This window comes from Alnus glutinosa, chromosome 2, assembly GCF_958979055.1.
Source record: "Alnus glutinosa chromosome 2, dhAlnGlut1.1, whole genome shotgun sequence".
In the NCBI taxonomy this organism is placed as follows: Eukaryota; Viridiplantae; Streptophyta; class Magnoliopsida; order Fagales; family Betulaceae; genus Alnus; species Alnus glutinosa.
In genome coordinates this window covers 19,261,553-19,279,173 of record NC_084887.1, presented here as the reverse complement: position 1 = coordinate 19,279,173, position 17,621 = coordinate 19,261,553, and the positions used below count along the sequence as shown (strand labels likewise).

The 17,621-nt window shown below is 37.3% G+C and overlaps 1 protein-coding gene across 2 annotated transcripts in view; it reads left to right on the top strand.

The window, feature by feature from the left end:
- LOC133861521 (5'-3' exoribonuclease 4-like) overlaps window positions 1-16,515 on the top strand; it is a 45,409-nt gene extending 28,894 nt beyond the window's left edge. For both annotated transcript variants that reach the window (XM_062297307.1, XM_062297306.1), the window contains 6 exons: window positions 5,096-5,170; window positions 6,498-6,655; window positions 13,513-13,617; window positions 13,730-13,805; window positions 14,003-14,085; window positions 14,588-16,515. In XM_062297307.1, coding sequence (XP_062153291.1) covers window positions 5,096-5,170; window positions 6,498-6,655; window positions 13,513-13,617; window positions 13,730-13,805; window positions 14,003-14,085; window positions 14,588-16,145 — 2,055 coding nt within the window. In that variant the 3' untranslated portion in view covers window positions 16,146-16,515. The remainder of the gene's footprint in view (window positions 1-5,095; window positions 5,171-6,497; window positions 6,656-13,512; window positions 13,618-13,729; window positions 13,806-14,002; window positions 14,086-14,587) is intronic.
- The last annotated feature ends 1,106 nt before the right edge of the window (window positions 16,516-17,621 follow it).

The window sequence follows — 17,621 nt, the reverse complement described above, 5'->3', positions numbered from 1 at the left end:
TTCAAGTGCACGGAAAAATTACCAGCTAAAAAAAATTATAGGATTGGTTACGCAAAATATCCAAAAACACTTTTTAATTTTCAAATGCTGCAAAACACTTCTTAGACAAAAGTTACGGAACGGATTTTGAGATGTAGCCCCTACCATTAACACCCTTTTCAAAACAAATACGAAAAAACTTTTCAAAAAACAAAACACTATACACAAAGTACTTTTAAAACATAAATCATAAAACACTTTGAAAAACTTCTCACACCTTTATATAGAAATTTGTTGAAAACACGCTCGTATTTTCAGGTGGGGAGGCTGGCCTTGTTATTTATAAAAAAATAAGAATTTTAAATTTTAAAAATAGAGGCGGCCTCCATTTTAGGGGTTCTCTTGTATACTTCCCGTGTATAAGTGTTGCGTCCATTTGCGCTATTTTTAAATTGCATTTATTTTTTTAAAAAAATTAAAAATTAAAAATAGAGGCGGCCTCCATGGGTTGTGGTCGCCGATCTGTGTAGCGGCCTTGCAGTGCGCGCCAGTGACTGCCGAATCGACATGGCAGCCACTGCGGTGCTGTTGGTAATGTCTGGCAGTCACCATGGTGACCATTGGATTTGCATGGTGGCTACATTGGGCCGCCGGATATGTTTGAGGTGGCTGCCGCCAGATCTGCGTTGTGGCCTTGTGGTGGTTGCCAGAGCTGCAAGGCGGCCACCAGCTGTCTAGCAGGAACCGCGGGGCCACCACCAAATCTGCGGTGGATCTGGCAGCCTTCGCATGGGCGGCAGCTGCCACCAATAGAACGTATCTCTAGCGGATTCAATTTTTCTTTTGTTTTGTTTTGTTTTTTTTTTTTTTCTTTCTCTTTGTTATTTTTTTTTTTTTTTGAAGACACTTCAATTATTTTGCTTTTGGAAAACACTTCTTAGTTTTCCAAACAAATATTCTTTTGTGGACTCAATAGGCAACACTCTTTCAAACGTGCCCCCCACCAAAACATTTCTCAATCTTCACTTTTTCCAAAACTTTTTTCAAAACCCAAAACAATTTTCAAAACTTTACCAAACCACCTATATAATATATGGGCTTGGACTAGGACGTGTGGTGTTTGGCAACCTTATTAATCTAGACGTAGGCATTATTTTGCTCATTTTATGTTTATACAATATCACATATTGTCATCTGTAGTGGCTTCTTTTGTATAGATTATTCTTTATTGGGTTATCTCAAAGTCAGAAATTAGTGAAATGAGGAACTGGATCATAAGTGATTAAAGTTTTGTTGGATTGAGAGAAAAGACGAGGCATAATTTAAAGGGAAAATATACCAGAAACCCCTTGTGCTTTTCCCAATTTTACCTGTTAGATCCCTATTTTCAGTATGGTCAGTTTAATTTGAGTTTGTGAAGATTTTAAATCTAAGACCTATCCCTTTTTTTTCAAATAAATAACAAAATAGACGTGAAAATACTATTAAGCCATTCCTATTGAGAAATTAGAAAAGAAGCAAAAAAAGAAAAAAAGAAGAAGGGTGGCTTGTGGCCACACCCTAATAGTGGGGGTGGCTCATGGCCACCCTGTTTTTGTTTTGTTTTTTTAAATTTTTTAATAGGAAGGGCATAATAGTTTTTTCATATAATTTTTGTTATTTATTTGGGAGAGAAATTGACAGAAGTGTTAGATTTAAAATCTTTCTATACTCGGGTCTTAAATTAATCAAATTGAAAAATGAGGTCTAAAAGGCAAAATCGTAAAAAGCATAGGAGGGTTTTGTAAAATTTACCTTAATTTATATGGATTTTGATTGTCCTCGTTTCCCACCATTACTTTGGGAATAATTGTTAGTGGTATGTATTGGCCTCCATTTTAGTTTGTCATTTTGTGAAACAGAATAGGAGAAACAAACAGATTATGAGGTGCTGTGTGCTCACGTTTGGCATTAGAGAAGTAGAGTCCTCTAGTAGAGGGCTAGAGCCTTATCTTTGCATGTGAATGCTTCAGTAGCCGTTCCAGAAAATATCTCGAGCTAGCCGTGTGCTAGAATGCTGATCGTTGTAGTAAGTGGAAGAGGAAGAGAAGTTGGTAAGCAACTGAGCCCATAACATGGAACAATGGGTTAGGCTTATATACAGTTAACATAGATGGTTGTGCTGGAAGTTGAAATATGATACAAGTAGTCCATATTGTCTTTCAAAAATGTTAACTTTAACATAGATAGTTTTGGCCTGGATTTTGTAAATTTTTTATAATTTACTTAAAATGTTAATGTTATCTTCCATATTGCCTTTCAAATGGACGCGAGAAGAAAAAGGACAGTTTGATCATGGAAATTAATAAATTGGCACGTAAGGATGCTACATTTTGGATTGAGGCTTTTTAGGCTGTAGTGAGTTATGGTGATCCATTAAACCAGACTGCTGTTTCACAGTCTGGTTGGCTGTTAAGGAAAGACTTTCCACCAGGGTAGCTGGCTGCAATGGTGTTCGACAGGGGAGTTGATACTGAGATAAATCAAACCCTCGTACATGAAAAGTATACAATCGGGAAAAATTCTGATTGTTTTGATTGTGAAAGTTGTTGATGGAAAGAATTCTAAAGTTGACACCAATACCTATAGAGATCAAGAATCTGTTTTCAAAAGGGGAAACTACACTTGCCCCCCTCAAACTACTACCCAATTTGCAATGTCCCCTACTAATCTACTAGGCCCTTTCATTTATCCCTTATGTTAGGTGACCTTTTTGCAAAATCATACCATTATACCTTCCAGAATTGTGAAATACAACTATGCCCTTAGATTATTAAAAAAGAAAAAGAAAAGTTTGCTGGCCATGGAGGTGGTGACCCACAGCCAGCCGTGGGTCTCATGTTTTTTGTTTTGTGTGTGTGTGTGTGTTTTTTTTTTTTTTTTTTTTTTTTTTTTTTTTTTTTTAATTTTTTTAAAAAAATTTATCTGAAGGTGTATTATTGTCATTTGGTCCCGTCGGATTTAATGTAAAACCCTAATGGAGGGAGTTAAGTGAAAGTGTTTGGTAGATTGGTAGGGCACATTGCAACTTTTTGAAGTTTGGGGGGCCATTGCATATTGGGTGGTAGTTTGAGGGGTAAGTGTAGTTTCCCCTAAAATTTAGATTACTTATAGCAACAGTTTTTCTGTGTAGAATAACCAGCTGTTGCAGGTTTGTAGACTCTGATGTTTACAGAAGCTTGTGTGCCAGCTGGAATATCCTAATAGCAGTTGTTTCTCCAATGCTTTGTTGATGTAGTTGCCTTTAGTGTTTGTACTCTGTTTCCTTCTGGAATGATATTGCGGGTTCAAACACCCCACCCCAGAGAAAAAAAGAGGAAAAAAGAAGTGAGGGAAATAGGGATGTAAAAGGAAAATCCTACTGGTTATGGAAGGTTTGAGAGCCTGTTGTGATTCTCTGCATATAAATGTAGTACAAAATAGATTTTAATGGAAACATTTGGGCTCTAACTTCTCAATTGGTTACTTCAGTCAAGCAAATAGTCAAATAGGATTAATCTTTTTGTAGAGCAGAACAATTATCTACACCTTTTGCTAATTTAACAAAGAGAGCAACCTTAAACATGATTCCATGTCTAACAGCCGATGTTTCACAACAAAATTATTGTATCTATCAACTATATAAAACCTGCTTTGATAAATTCTGGAACGTGTGAAAACCTCTCTTATAAGATTGTTTCGAAGACATCTAATATAGTTGAAATTTTAATAATTGACAATTGAATGACCTGAAGATAAATTTCTTAATCTTATTATGTGATTGGTCTCTTTGATATGACTTCTCAAGCACTAAGGCCTTGTTTAGTTTGCGGAATGAGTATTCCATTGGGAAAGAATAATTATTACTAGGAATGATGGAGTGTGGAATGTAATAGTTATTCTCATTCCTTAGTTTGGTGATAAAAGATATGCCCTAATTGGAATTCAAAAAAAAAAAAAAAAACTAAAAAAACGCCACATGATTTTTTTTATTTTTTCTAAAACTTAAATTAAAAAAAAAAAAAAAACCGTTTAATCGTTGTGGATGTCTGACCACCCTAGTGGCTGGCCAACCCACCCACATAAGAACCTGGGGGTGGCCGCAACTCCCCCAGATCACCTCGTGGTGGACCCACGAGGTGATCCAAGCCCCCCCCCCCCCCCCCCAAGGTTCTACTATTGGTGGCTGGCCACTCACATCAATTCAACGTTCTAATTTTATTTTTTTTTGCTTCAGGGTTGAAGGGCTTTTGGGAAAACGTTGTCTATTCCTTAAGAAATAACTATTCCTCTCAATATTTAGAGGAATGGGTATTCCTCTTAGTTAGGGAATAGTTATGATCCATGGGAATAACTATTCTTAAGAATAGGTCCCTACCTAATAAAAGAATAGCTATTCCGTAGGAATAATCATTCTCATCCAGAGGTCTATTTTACAAACCAAACAAGGCCTAAATGTTAGGAAGAAAAGATGAATTGCAGAAAAGAAAATATTAAATGTCAGTGGCACATTTAAAAAAAAACTCAAAAGTGCCTGATGACCTGCATAATCTGCACCTACATTGCAATTTTGTGACCGTCTTTGGTTAAATCTGTGTCAAATCATAATGCGGAGGTATCAAAAAGTAATTTAAAGGTGTCAGAGAGAAATATGGTGATTGAAAAATGCTTTTATTGTCATCTCTGGTTCACTATCTGGTCAGATGTTGGGGCCCAGTAATTCACTTGGTTTAATGCCCAGAGATACAATAGCCCCTTAAACCCTAAATTCTGCACCTTTGACAACATTGAACCATAGATCTCCTCCTTTTAAAGTAGCGGTGCATCTATGTCTAATCAGTTTTAAAGTGGGCATTATTTGTATGATTTCATCTCACTATTTTTCAGTCTTGTTCTTTGAAGTGCTCTTAATTTATTTTATACTTCTTGATCTACTATGCTAGTGTGCTTTGTTTGAGAATGAATTTTGGTGCTTTATTTTTTATTTTGTAACACTTCAGTTAGTTCTATACATTTTTTTGGCTGATAATTTGATGCGCCCTTCAAATTTTTAACTTCCATAAATGTTTTGCAACTTGGATGACATGTGGTTGGGCAGGCTATCTGTAAGTTGCCATTTATTGACGAGTCACGCCTTCTTTCAGAGATTGCAAATGTGGAGCACACGCTGACGGTAATGCTTGAAATCCACGTTACTTGTAATTTAGTTTTAGTTGTGAGTGTGGGGGCTAATGCAGCATCTATGGAAAGAGTTGTCACTGTCTTTCGACTGATTTTCAGTTTTGGCAACTTAAGAACTTTTCATGTGTGGGGCCATCGTTCGACAACTGATTGAATCAAGACCTCTATGCTTCCAAATGTTATATTATGTTTTAAAGTTGAACAATTTTTAAATTAAGTCATTAATTTTTGAGTTATGGGTGTTTTTATTTGCAGGGGCAGATCTGAAATTTCATGTAATTCTTGTGCATAATTTTATTTTTCAAATTATTTTCTTTATTATTTCTGGTTTATTATTCCATAATTTCTAATAGTATTAAGAATCTTTTATTGGGTTTTACCAGAATTTTGTTTACTAATGAAATGTGGAGTCGTAATGTTAGTTAAGTGTCAAGGAGTTTATAAATATGCTTCATTGTAAAGATTTAGAATGAGTAATAGATATTTATTAGTGTTTTGAGTATTGAGGATTGGGCTTAGTGTTTTCCTCTCTCTCTCTCTCTCTCTCTCTCCTTGCACACTGTTATTCTTCGTGTTACTGTTTACAGTTCCTGAACTACAACTAACTTCTTTCTTTTCCTTCTTCTATACAATACCAAATCAAGACCTTCCTACATCTCAAAACCCTAACACCTCACATACTTGATCAAATACCACCAAATAAAGCATCAAATCATTACTAAATTTCTAATCACAACTGCTATCCAGAATTTTCCAGCAGCCTTTTTGCTTCAAGAAATAGGGCTCTTATTCTTATTCCCCATTGTTTCAAAACCCTAGTCGATTTTGAACCCTAACCATAAAAATTCTAAATCCTGGATCTATAAATTCTCCTAACTCTAAGCCCACCAAAGCACATGTAGACAGATTTTCCCTAATCTGTGCTATGTCAGGGGCATAGGTTTTAGTATGTTATAAATTCCTAAATCATATTATATGACGATATAGATTAATTTGATGAGCTGCTCTGTACAAATTTAATTTATTAATTTCTTTCAGTAGGGAATTTGAGTAAGATCAGCTTCTTTCCGATTTAAATTTCCAATATTTTTGCCAACCCTTTATTATTAAAATATTGGGGCTATAAGCAGAGTCAAAATGTCTTCTTGTCAAATTGTTTTGCTTCTTTTTGTCATTGTTGGACATACTTATATGACAAAATAGCCATGTCAGACTGTCATACCCTTGCTTTGTCATGTCCAACATGGGTGCTTATTCTGGAAATTTGTTATCTTATTCTCTTCCTCTTCCTCAGTTTCTTACAGAATATCTTTATACAGGATGAAGAAAGATGCAGAAATAGTTTCAGTCTGGATGTACTATATGTTCACATTTCACATCCTTTAGCAGTGAAGATACTTACTTTCTATGAGGGAGAAGTTGGTCATCCAAATTTACCCAATGCTAAAGTCGAGCAGAAAATTAACCCGAAATTCAGGTGTGCAATTGAAAATGTCACAAAGTGGTGTTTATAGTAGCTATGTTATATTAGTTAATTTTACTGCTACTATTATTGGGATGGTTGCTACAGTGGTTGTTATCCTACTTGAAAGAGTTTTTCGGATTTCTGTTTTTTATTTTATTTATTTTTTATTTTTTAAGTTGTAGAGAATCAAGTCATTCATATGGGAATATTTGTTCTCTATAAGAGCGTGTGGGGTATTTTTTTTCTGATAAGTTGAAATATTCTCACAACAACAGAAGAAGGCAGATTCATAATAAGTGTTTTGTGTTTTGAATTGTTTGTTTGTCTTGAGAGCAGAAAACAAAAATTTACGAACATGGCCTAAGATTTTGTGTTGTGGAGGTTCCTTCACATGGTCTCACAACCAAGACCTCCCTTTGTCTAGGATTGATAGATTTCTAGTGTCTTCGGATTGGGAAGAGCATTTCCCATACCTGATTCAGTGGTCTCCCTTGATCCTTATTATAAGATCATTTTTCCCACATTGCTTGGTAGCAATGGTCTTCAGAAATGTTGAGTAGAGGAATAAGTCCTAACTGGAGGAGATTCAGTCTTTGGATTGTTTAGAAGATGAGAGATTTGTTATAGAAGAGGAGAGAGTCAGGAGGGCTAAAGAGAAAGTAGATTTGGAGAATGTTGCCACTGTCCAAGAAGTTGGTTGGAGGCTAAAGTCTAGGGAGACCTGGTTAAAAGGGGGATCACAACATGATTTTTTTTCACCGCCTTGCAAACTATCACGAGAAATAATTTTTATCTTCAATCTTTGTATTGATGGTACTACTACCTTCGACCAAGTGGTGACCAATGATACCATCACTCAATATATATATGTTATATATATGTATATATATATATATTGTCAATTTATTAATAAAGCGCAGAGGAGCACAACCCTAATACACAAGAAGTATACAAGAGTGGCCTTAAAAGGGACGAACAGAAAATAAGTTTACCAAGTTTGTATAAGTAAAAACATTCAAACTATGATGAGACGCTATTCAAATATATAATGTATTGATCAAACACTTCCGTAGCTCCACCGTTGACGTCTTTAGATCTTCAAAATGCCGAGCATTCCGCTCCCTCCAAATACGCCACATTAAACACAACGGAAGTAACCGCCAAACTTCTTTAGCAGGATCATACCCAAACGACGCGCCCCAACTAGTCAACAACTCCAGCACCGTTCGTGGCATAACTCACACTACCCCAAATAAAGTAAGAATGTAACTCCAAAGATTGCGAGCAACTTTGCAGTGAAGTAATAGATTTTCAATTGATTCCCCACTCTTTTTATACATACAGCACCACTCAATCACCACGACATTCCTCTTTCGCAGATTGTCATGCGTCAAAATTTTACCTAACGCTGCTGTCCATACAAAGAAAGCCACCCTCGCCAGAACACGCCAGATACTCTTCTACGGAAATGATGGGCCATCTTTCCTAATTGACACTTCATAATAGGAATAAACCCCTTTTGGAGAGGTTTCAAACTAACTTGTCATCCTCTCCATATCGAACCGAAATAAAATAAAGCCGAGTGAAGAAAGAAAGTACCATCTCCATCTCCCAATCTTGAATTGGCTGCGTAAAAAGATTATTCCACTGAATAACTCCATGTTGAACAACCAAGTTATTTGCCTGCCACCATCGCATCTTTGTTCCTCACAATACTAAACAAAATTGGAAAACAAATTGAAGTCCAAGTTCTTATAACTAGTGAGTGTCTAGACAAAATGTTGAAATCGGAAATTTCTGGAGTTATTTCCAAGCTCGACTTAGAAAAGGCCTACGACCATGTCAATTGCGAGTTCCTCTTATATCTCTTAGGGCGTCTTGGTTTTGGTTCTAAATGGAGGATTTGGATGTCTGCTTGCATCTCCATGGCCTGCTTTCCTATCATAATTAATGGTAGTTCACATGGTTTCTTTGGTAGTTCTTAGGGCCTTCGTCGAGGGGAGCTGCTCTCGTCTCTCTTTTCATGATTGTCATGGAGGCTCTCAGTAGGATGCTTTCTAGAGTTATGATTGGGGGTTATTTATCAAGATTCCAAGTAGACATCCAAAATGCCGCCACCTAGAAATATCACACCTTCTTGCATACGATACACTTATTGAGTGTGATACAGATCGTCAAATATATTATTTTGGTCATATTCTCCTATTTTTTGAGACCATTTCGAGCTTGAAGGTTATTCTTCGGAAATTTGAATTAGTCGTAGTAGAAAAGGTTTTGGATTAGGAAGAGTTTATCGATTTTCTCAGTTGAAGTATCTCTTCTCTACCCACGAAATATTTGGGACTTCCCCTGGGTGCTTCTTTTAAGTCAAAAGCGATGTTGGATGGGATAATTGAGTAAATGGTAAAAAGATTGGCTAGTTGGAAGAGTATGTTATCTAGTTTACCAACGTACTTGTCCCTTTCTCCTTTCCTAGCAGGTATAGCTAGGAAATTGGAGCATCTTCAAAGAGACTTTCTTTGGGATGGATCATGCAATGAGCCCTGGAGAAGGGTTGGAAGTTAAAAATCTATCTTGTTTGATGAAGATGTACTGGGAAAATGGCTTTGGAGATTTAGGCAAGAGTAGAGAATAATCTTTGGAGACAGGTGATTGTTGAGAAATATGGGGTCCAGAGAGGGGTTGATGTTCATAGGAGCTCGAGGGCCCTAAGGGGCAGGCCTTTGGAAGAATATTAGGAATGGCTGTGGGAATTTCTCCAATCTTGTTTCCTTCAAGGTTGGGGGTAGAACCTGTATCCATTTTTGGCATGATGTGTGGTGCGGTGCAGCTGTTTTCAAGTCTTTATTCCCAAAACTTTTTTTTATAGCTCGAGACAAAGTGGCCTTGGTGTTCAATTACTTGGATTCTTCCAACATTTACACCCATTGGAATTTGAGTTTCACTATGGTAGGCCATGATTGGGAGCTAGTATCTCTTGATTCTTTCCTTAAACTATTATACTCCTCGAATACACATCCGGAGGAGGCAAGTAGAATCTGAGGACCCCTGCTAGCAAAAACGGATTTGATGTGAAGAGCTGTTAGAAGTCTTTACAGTTTGAAGAGCCTTGTCTGTTTTCATGGAAAAGTGTTTGGAAGGTAAAGGCCTTGCGTCCTTTCTTTATGGGGATGACAACTTTGGGTAGAATCCTCACGGTTGATAATCTTAGAAAGCGGGGTTTCATTATTGTAAATTTGTGTTGCCATTGCAAAAGGAATAAGGAGACCACAAATCACTTCCTCATTTATTGTGAATACACTAGTGATCTTTGGCACTTGGTTCTCAACTTGTTTGGAGTTTCGTGGGCTATATTGAGCAACATTCTAGAGCTGCTTCATTGTTGAAAGACTCAAGGGTGGGGATATCCCAAACAAACTATCTGGAACGTTATTCGTGCATTCTTAATGTGGAGCATTGGAGAGAAATAAATCAACATTTCTTTGAGGATTGCGAGTCCATCAAACCAAAGCACTCCTGCAGAAGAAGCCAACCTCACCTGGGTGATCCATCGAGCTGCTATCAAACGCATTTGCAGCCTTATTGGATCATACCCATCAAACCGAAGAAGACTTCCTTCACAACTGAGGTACACTGATCACCGAAAAAGCCCAGAGAGCCTAGCAATAGGTGGCACACTGATCATCGACACTACCTTTGCGAACAGGCCAGCATCCATCTTCGAAAGCCTACTAGCCTTGGACTTACGATTGTAGAACTTCATAGGCTTGTGCAAGGATTGGAGAAAATCTCGATCTGTCAACAATATCGAGGAATCCACAACACCCGACGGGCACTGCCTCAGCGAAGCAGAAAACTGGGCTACGGTCAGCCTTATAGGGAACACAAAGGAACCATCGGTATCAACTGGGCACGCCAGGAAAAAAGACGTGGTCGCCAATAGTAGAACCACCTTCGGCGAAGCAACCGAGGCCAGAACCACCTCTAGCAAAGCAGAAATTGGGTTGAGAGTGGTTGGGGCCCCGCAACCCGCATTCAAACAAGAATAGGACCCATTACCACAACTAGAGTCCAAACCCGAATGTAACTTTACCGTGGAGGGCTGAATCTTGGACTGGTACTTGGGCTTGCACTTGGAGGCCCAACGCAAGATTTTACGCTTATGACGACCAGCAAGCTTGGGCTTCTATAAAGCCCAAAGACCTTCAATCCTTCCAGAACGTCCCCCAAAGCCCGACCAATCTCCTCTTGCAGCCTCTCGAGCTGGCTCTTCCACGCCCCAAGAAGGGTCAAAATCATCTCCTTGCCTTGCTGCAAATTCACCCCCTTTTCAGTAACACCATCAGGGCAAGCATCGTTTCCTCGGGCAATGGGCATTTGCTGAGCGTTAGATAGGTCCTTGCCCAACAGATTACTACCAGTAGGGAGGTTTTGCCCAGCGGTCCCCAAGCTGCACTGTCGCTGAAGAGCTAACCTCTGATTGCAGAGCCTTCGCATACGACGGAACACCTTCTTCCCCGATAATCGTTTTCCCACGGCTGAGCTTCTAGGGAAGCCTGAGCCCATGCTCAAGCTTTAAAGTAGGTTTCAGTTGAACTTGTCCAAAATCTTTCAAGATAGGCCATTTGATATTTTAAAATAATTTAATAACAAATAAACAAACGTAGAAGTATGATTAGAAAAGGAAAAAGTGTAAATGAATCTTGTCTCACTACCACCTCTTGATTAGTTCCTCTTTGCAAAACCGGGTTTTGAACTTTGATCAAACTTCAAGTAGGGGTGGCAAATCGGGTTCATGAGTCGGGTTTGTTTCGTGTCGTGTCGAGCCATAAGTATACAACTATATGGGTCAATCCAAAACCAATAAATTTAATTAAACGGGTCAAACCCCTCAACTTTAGCACGAACGAGTGATAGCAGTCCACATAATGTCCCGTTTAATGAATATGTATTGGGTTGACCCGAATACAACCCATTTCAACATGTTTCGACATGTTTAATAAAAATGGGTCAAATTGACCCAAATACTTGGTATGAGCTGGTTAACACAATTTCATATCTTACAAGCATAAATTATATCAATCATACACATTTACAACTAGATTCATGACAATCAATTCAATAATCGATGTCCAATTATTCATAACCATAACTAATAAACAAGCCCCAACTTTTCAGCGCAATATCTAATCCAACTAATATTACAATCCAATAAAGTTCATTTACATAAACAAACACATAGCAATAAAGAAAATAAGATTACATTGCAACAAATAACATGATAGAGTCTACTCACAAATCATCAACATTAAATTATTAACAAGATGGGGATTAGTTGGAGTTGAAATGTGATTTAAATTTATATAGGTCAATTGCGGATTGCCCCAAAATTGACACATTTATTAATCATGTCTAATCGGGTTGACTTGTTTTGACCCGAATCTTATTACACTGAATTCTAACCCGCTAATTTCGTGTTAGATCCGCGAGTCATGTCAAAAATTGCTAGCCCTAACTCAAAGTAGTCTTTTGTAAAAGAGAGAAAGGAAGGGCAAGCCTTGGGGGTTTGGGTTTTGGATTCTGGATCTTACAATTGGTTTTGTCACTTTGAATTTTACCTTAAATCTTGGCAAGTGAGAATTTAAGAATAAAAGCAAAAGAATTAGATTGGGACTTTTAAACAATGATCCTCTTTGTAGATTTAGTGCATGGAAAGTGACCTAGGTATGATGATCCTTGCCAGCTGTCTAGTCAAATAAGGTGGTGTGAAATGGTCTGGGAATTTTTTTGGAATCATTTTAAAATAATGTGGTTCAAACTCAATTAATTAGGGCTGAAATTTGTATAATTAATTCCCATGAAATGCTTGATTGTGACCCTTCTTTTTGATACTAAAATTGTAATCAATTTGAAAACATGAAGAATGTATCAAAATCTATTGGGGATGAGCTCATTTTCAATGCTTTTAGACCTACATAAGGATTCTAGGTACATATTGAGGAATGGGGAAGAAGTGGCTGAGATGCTATGGTTATATGCATAAGAAGGTAAAAAGCCAAGGGATCTGTAATTTTCTAACTGTCCTTCAAGTATTATTAAATCACCACTTGTTCCAAAAGTTTAAGCTGATAGGAAGAGACAAATTTAATCACTTAATCAACACTTTAACACTCTCTCTCGCGTATGGGCTCAGACTTTTAATAGATAAGGCTCAACACGTGGAATATTTAATTGAAATAGGAGGTAAATGACGGAGTCAAGGTTTGAACTCAAGACCTTTAGCTCTGATACCATGTTAAATCACCACTTGTCCCAAAAGTTTAAGCTGATAGGAAGAGGTAAATTTGATCACTTAATCAATACTTTAACAAGTATCAGTGTAAATGTATTGCAAAAAAGAATCTTGCCCAAGTATTCAAGCTGGATGAGTTCCTTTTATTTTCTTGTTTTGATAAGTAAAATAATTTTACTAAAACCGAAGAAACTCAAGTACGTAGAAGGTATGCAAGAGAAACCCTTAAGAATTGAAAATGAAAATTAATGTGATTTACAAAGTCAAGAAAAGAAGAAAAAGAAGCCTCCAGTAAAAGTTGACTACTCGTACAATGATTTCAAGGTCATTTTGACTTCAATGGAGAACTTCTCAACACTAACTAAAGTATGATTGGTTCCTTTGTTTAAGAATTTACATAATAGAAACTAAATTTTAATGCTTATATATTATTTAGCTGATATATTTACACCATCTAACTTATGTTCTTCGATCTCCGATCTTTAAGGGGGGGAGGGGGGTTCCAAAAATATGGCAGCTTTTGTTTTCTATTGATTATTCTAATGCTAATTAGTAGGTATTATCTCTCACATTTCAGTGGTGGAATGAATGGGTATATGTACATTTCTGGAGAACCTGTGCAGCCTGCAGAAGTCTATTCACCAATTGAGGACATGGAGATGATTTTAAACAATGAAGTATTGTATGTTCTTGTATCTGCTTCACATGTAAAATAATTCAATTGATATGGTACCATTTCTCTATACCGTTTCTCTATAAATACTTTTTTTCCTTTTGTTTTTTGTCTTCTACAGATCTGTCTTCTTCAAATGCCCAGCCTTCCATTCTCACATCCCCAGGAAATCAAAAGCAGTGAGATTCCCTCGTAAGGTACATAGTGTTTCACTTATTTTTGCCACATTAGATTAATGCATTCATTCTCTGTAAACATGTGCACCTCGCATAGAGTATTGGCCTAGCTGTGCTGCTGATCATTGTGTCATTTATGCTATGAATAGCTGATTAATAATGCATATAGTTTTACACATTTTCCAAGTTAAATGTTCTTTTCATACTCGTCATTTCAGTCTGTCAGGAAGCAGGACATTTTACCTCCGCCTGTTTTGTGGCATGAGAAGTCAGCTGTCCTTGGACGTATATTTTCTGAACGGTGAGTGTTTCAATCAGTTCCCTATGACTTAAGAAATTTGTAAGTCCATTTAACTTTTTTCAATTTGGCTTGTTATGAACCATGCCTCAGCTTAATGTGTTTATGAGAACATGTCAATTTCACGCATTAGCTGCCTATTTAACAGGTATTAGCTGCATGTGTCAATTTCAGCTGGCATGGAATTAACATGCAGTTATCATAAATTTAGTAAATTAGCCAATGGTGACCTTGTTGAAGTGTCGGAAGATTGGCACACTGTTAATTCAATTGCTCGGGACAATATGGTTGATTTGCCACAGTTCATGTACTCCTAAAAATCAGCCTAATTCTGCTTTATATTTGGCACAAATTCTACAAAACCTATGTTAGGATGGGCAAAGGTTTCAGCATCATGGCTTATTGTTGATAGTAATTGCTATGTTTTCTTTCTATTTAATTCAAGAGATCTCTGTGTGCTTTGATCTGAGTATGTTTTGGTAAACTGAGTTCAACCTTTTTCCAGGTCCATTCATAAGTCAATCTCAGGCCATCGTCTAGCAAAATTAGCTCATGAACTTCTGTCTAAATGTTATAATCTGAAGAGCCAAATGCCATGGGGATCTATGGAACCGGCTGACCACATTGGTGCAGATGGATTGACATCCCAGTCAAATTTGGAAGAAACTGTTCATGTGTGTGGGACTGGACGCAATGAAAACTGCATTGATGGTAGCATCCCAGATAACCACGTTGGGGCAGAGAAGTGGGCATGCCATTTGAATCTGGAAGAAATGGTTTGTGCAAGTAGGACTGAAGGTGACAAAAACTGCTTTGATGGCAAAGCTAAGAAGCGGATATGGAGCGGATGTTATGGCCATTCCACTGTCAGTGTAGTTGATGGATCGGCATGTTCTTCAAATTTAGAGGAAACAGTAGCTGTGGGTGGGGCTGGAGTTGATGAAATTTGCATTAATATCAAGTCGAGGAAACGAAGAAGAAAGGAGCGTAAAGTCAGACACACATTGGAAAACCATGTTGGTGCAGAGGAATTGGCATGCCCTTTGAATTTGGGACCAACAGTTTGCGAGGTAGGGACTGAAGCTGATAAGAATTATGTTGATAATGGAGTTCCAGATAACCATATTGGTGAGACTGGAGCAAGTGGATTGGCATGTGTTAATGGAAAATCTAGGAAACAGAGAAAGAAACGGAAACAGAGTAACGCTATAGTTGTTCCGGATAACCATGAAGGTGCAGAGGATTTGGCATTCCCTTCAAATTTGCTGCCAACAGTTTGCGAGGTAGGAGTTAGAGCTGATAAAAATTGTGTTGATAATGGAGTCCCAGAGAAACACATTGGTGAGACCGGAGCAAATGGATTGGCATGTGCTAATGGAGTCCAAGGTTATAATTTCGTTAATGGCAAATCTAGGAAACGGAAACGGAAACAGCGTAATGTTATAGTTGTTGCTGATAACCATGTAGGTGCAAAGGGTTTGACAAGGCCTTCCAATTTGATGCCGACTGTTTGTGATGTAGCCACTGGAGCTGATAAAAATTGTGTTGATAATGGAGTCCCAGAGAAACAGGTTGGTGAGACAGGAGAAAATGGATTTGCAGGTGCTAATGGAGTCCCAGATAAAAATTGTGTTGATGGCAAATTTAGGAGACAGAAAGGAAGCGAAGATAGGGTTTCCGTGGATAACCACATAGGTGCGGAGGGATTGGCTTGCACTTCAAATTGGGGGCCAACAGTTGATAGTGGAAGTGGAGTCCCGGATAACCATGTTGGTGATACTGAAGCAAATGGATTGGCACTTGGTGTTGGAGTCCCAGATCAAGGTTGTCTTAATAGCAAATCTAGGAAAAGGAGACGGAAACGGAAACAGGGAAAGTTGGCATGCTCTTTGAATTCAGGGCCAGTAATTTGTGAGGTAGGGACTGAAGCTGATAAAAGTTGTGCTCATAATGGAGTCCCAGATAACAATGTGGGTGAGACTGGAGCCAATTTATTGGCCTGCGGTTCAAATTTGGAAGAAGTTTGCGTGAGTCAGACAGGTGGTGTGGAAATACATTCATGAGAGTCTGGGAAAATAGCATTGGAAACGGAGCTAAGATAATAGTGAAAGCAAGAAATAGGGATTTTTTATTTTATTTTTTTTTAATTCGTTGTTTGACAGTGAAAGAAATAAGAAAGTTGATGGCAAAGTAGAGACAGAAGATCATGTTTTTCGAGAGAATGCAAGTGTAGAGGAGAGGAAATAGCCAAATCTTGTATTATATATATGTTGGAGGTGTCGAGTACAATTTTGCGGGTAATTATTTGTATGAGATATAGCTAGTCGCCCGGCTTTAAGAATCACAACAGTTTTGTGAATGAGTAATGTTAAATATTACATTTTTATTAGCCTTTATTATCCCAATTGGATGGAGTTGTAATATGTTGCATTACTCTCTCTATGAATATGGAATGATTAAGTTGATAATTATTTGTGCGAGTCTACTTTTCAAACGCTAGCCAAGAATGATGCAATTAAAATTACATATCTATTTCTACAAGGGTGTGAAATGTGCCAAGCGTCACTAGGCCTTGTTGTCTAAGAGTAATGTCATATATCATTTTTATTATTATTATTATTATTATCTAAAATTGATGTGATTTTTAAAATTAACTATTAAATATTAGATAAATTACAATTAAATTTTAATTTATTGGCGATTTTAAAAATCACGTCAGCTTTGAGGAAGAGTAAAAAGAGAATAAAATGATGCATTACTCCTTGTCTTAACCAAGGTAGAATAATTTCAGGGGTTTTGAGGTCATATGAGCTTCGCTAATTATGATCCGGAAGGTTCTGATTAACTCAATTTTTATTGAGCTGAAAAGTTTTACCAGGATTGGTTTATTTTATGCAAATGCGAACCGGTTGACACGATTCCTTGTAAAAGTGTGGGTTTTGTTGGGTATAATTGAGTGGAAGTGGAAATCAAGCGGAAAATTGTGTTATAAATTAATAGAGTAACGCTAGATACTATAATTTTATTCAACATTTATCCAATAAGGTTAACGTGACCCTCCCAATTAATTTTGGATTAATCATTGTTAAATAAAAAAGAGATCTAATGGTTATTTGGAGTGTTACGTCAAGTAGGTGTGTACAGATGTAAAACTGGCCAAACACTTTTGTTGCTGGTTGGAAATAACCGGTAACCGCTCCGGTAGGGACGGTTACCGGTTTTAGAAAATATTTAAACCGGTTATAACCGAAAACCGGGTATATATATATAGAGAGAGAGAGAAAATTAAAATCATAAAATTCAGCATCTAGAATTTGGTTATTTTTTTATTTATTTTTTGAACAACATCAAAGCCCAGCATATTGGGTTAAAAAAGGCTGATTTTTTTTTTTTTTTTAATTATTTTTTTAAAAAAAGAAAGGGTTAAAAATGTCTAAATTATGCCCAAAAAATAGGTCCAATACCAAAAATAGGCTCAAAAGACCCAATTTTTTTAAAAAATTCGGTTACCAATGGTTAGCGGTTTTAGCTAATAACCG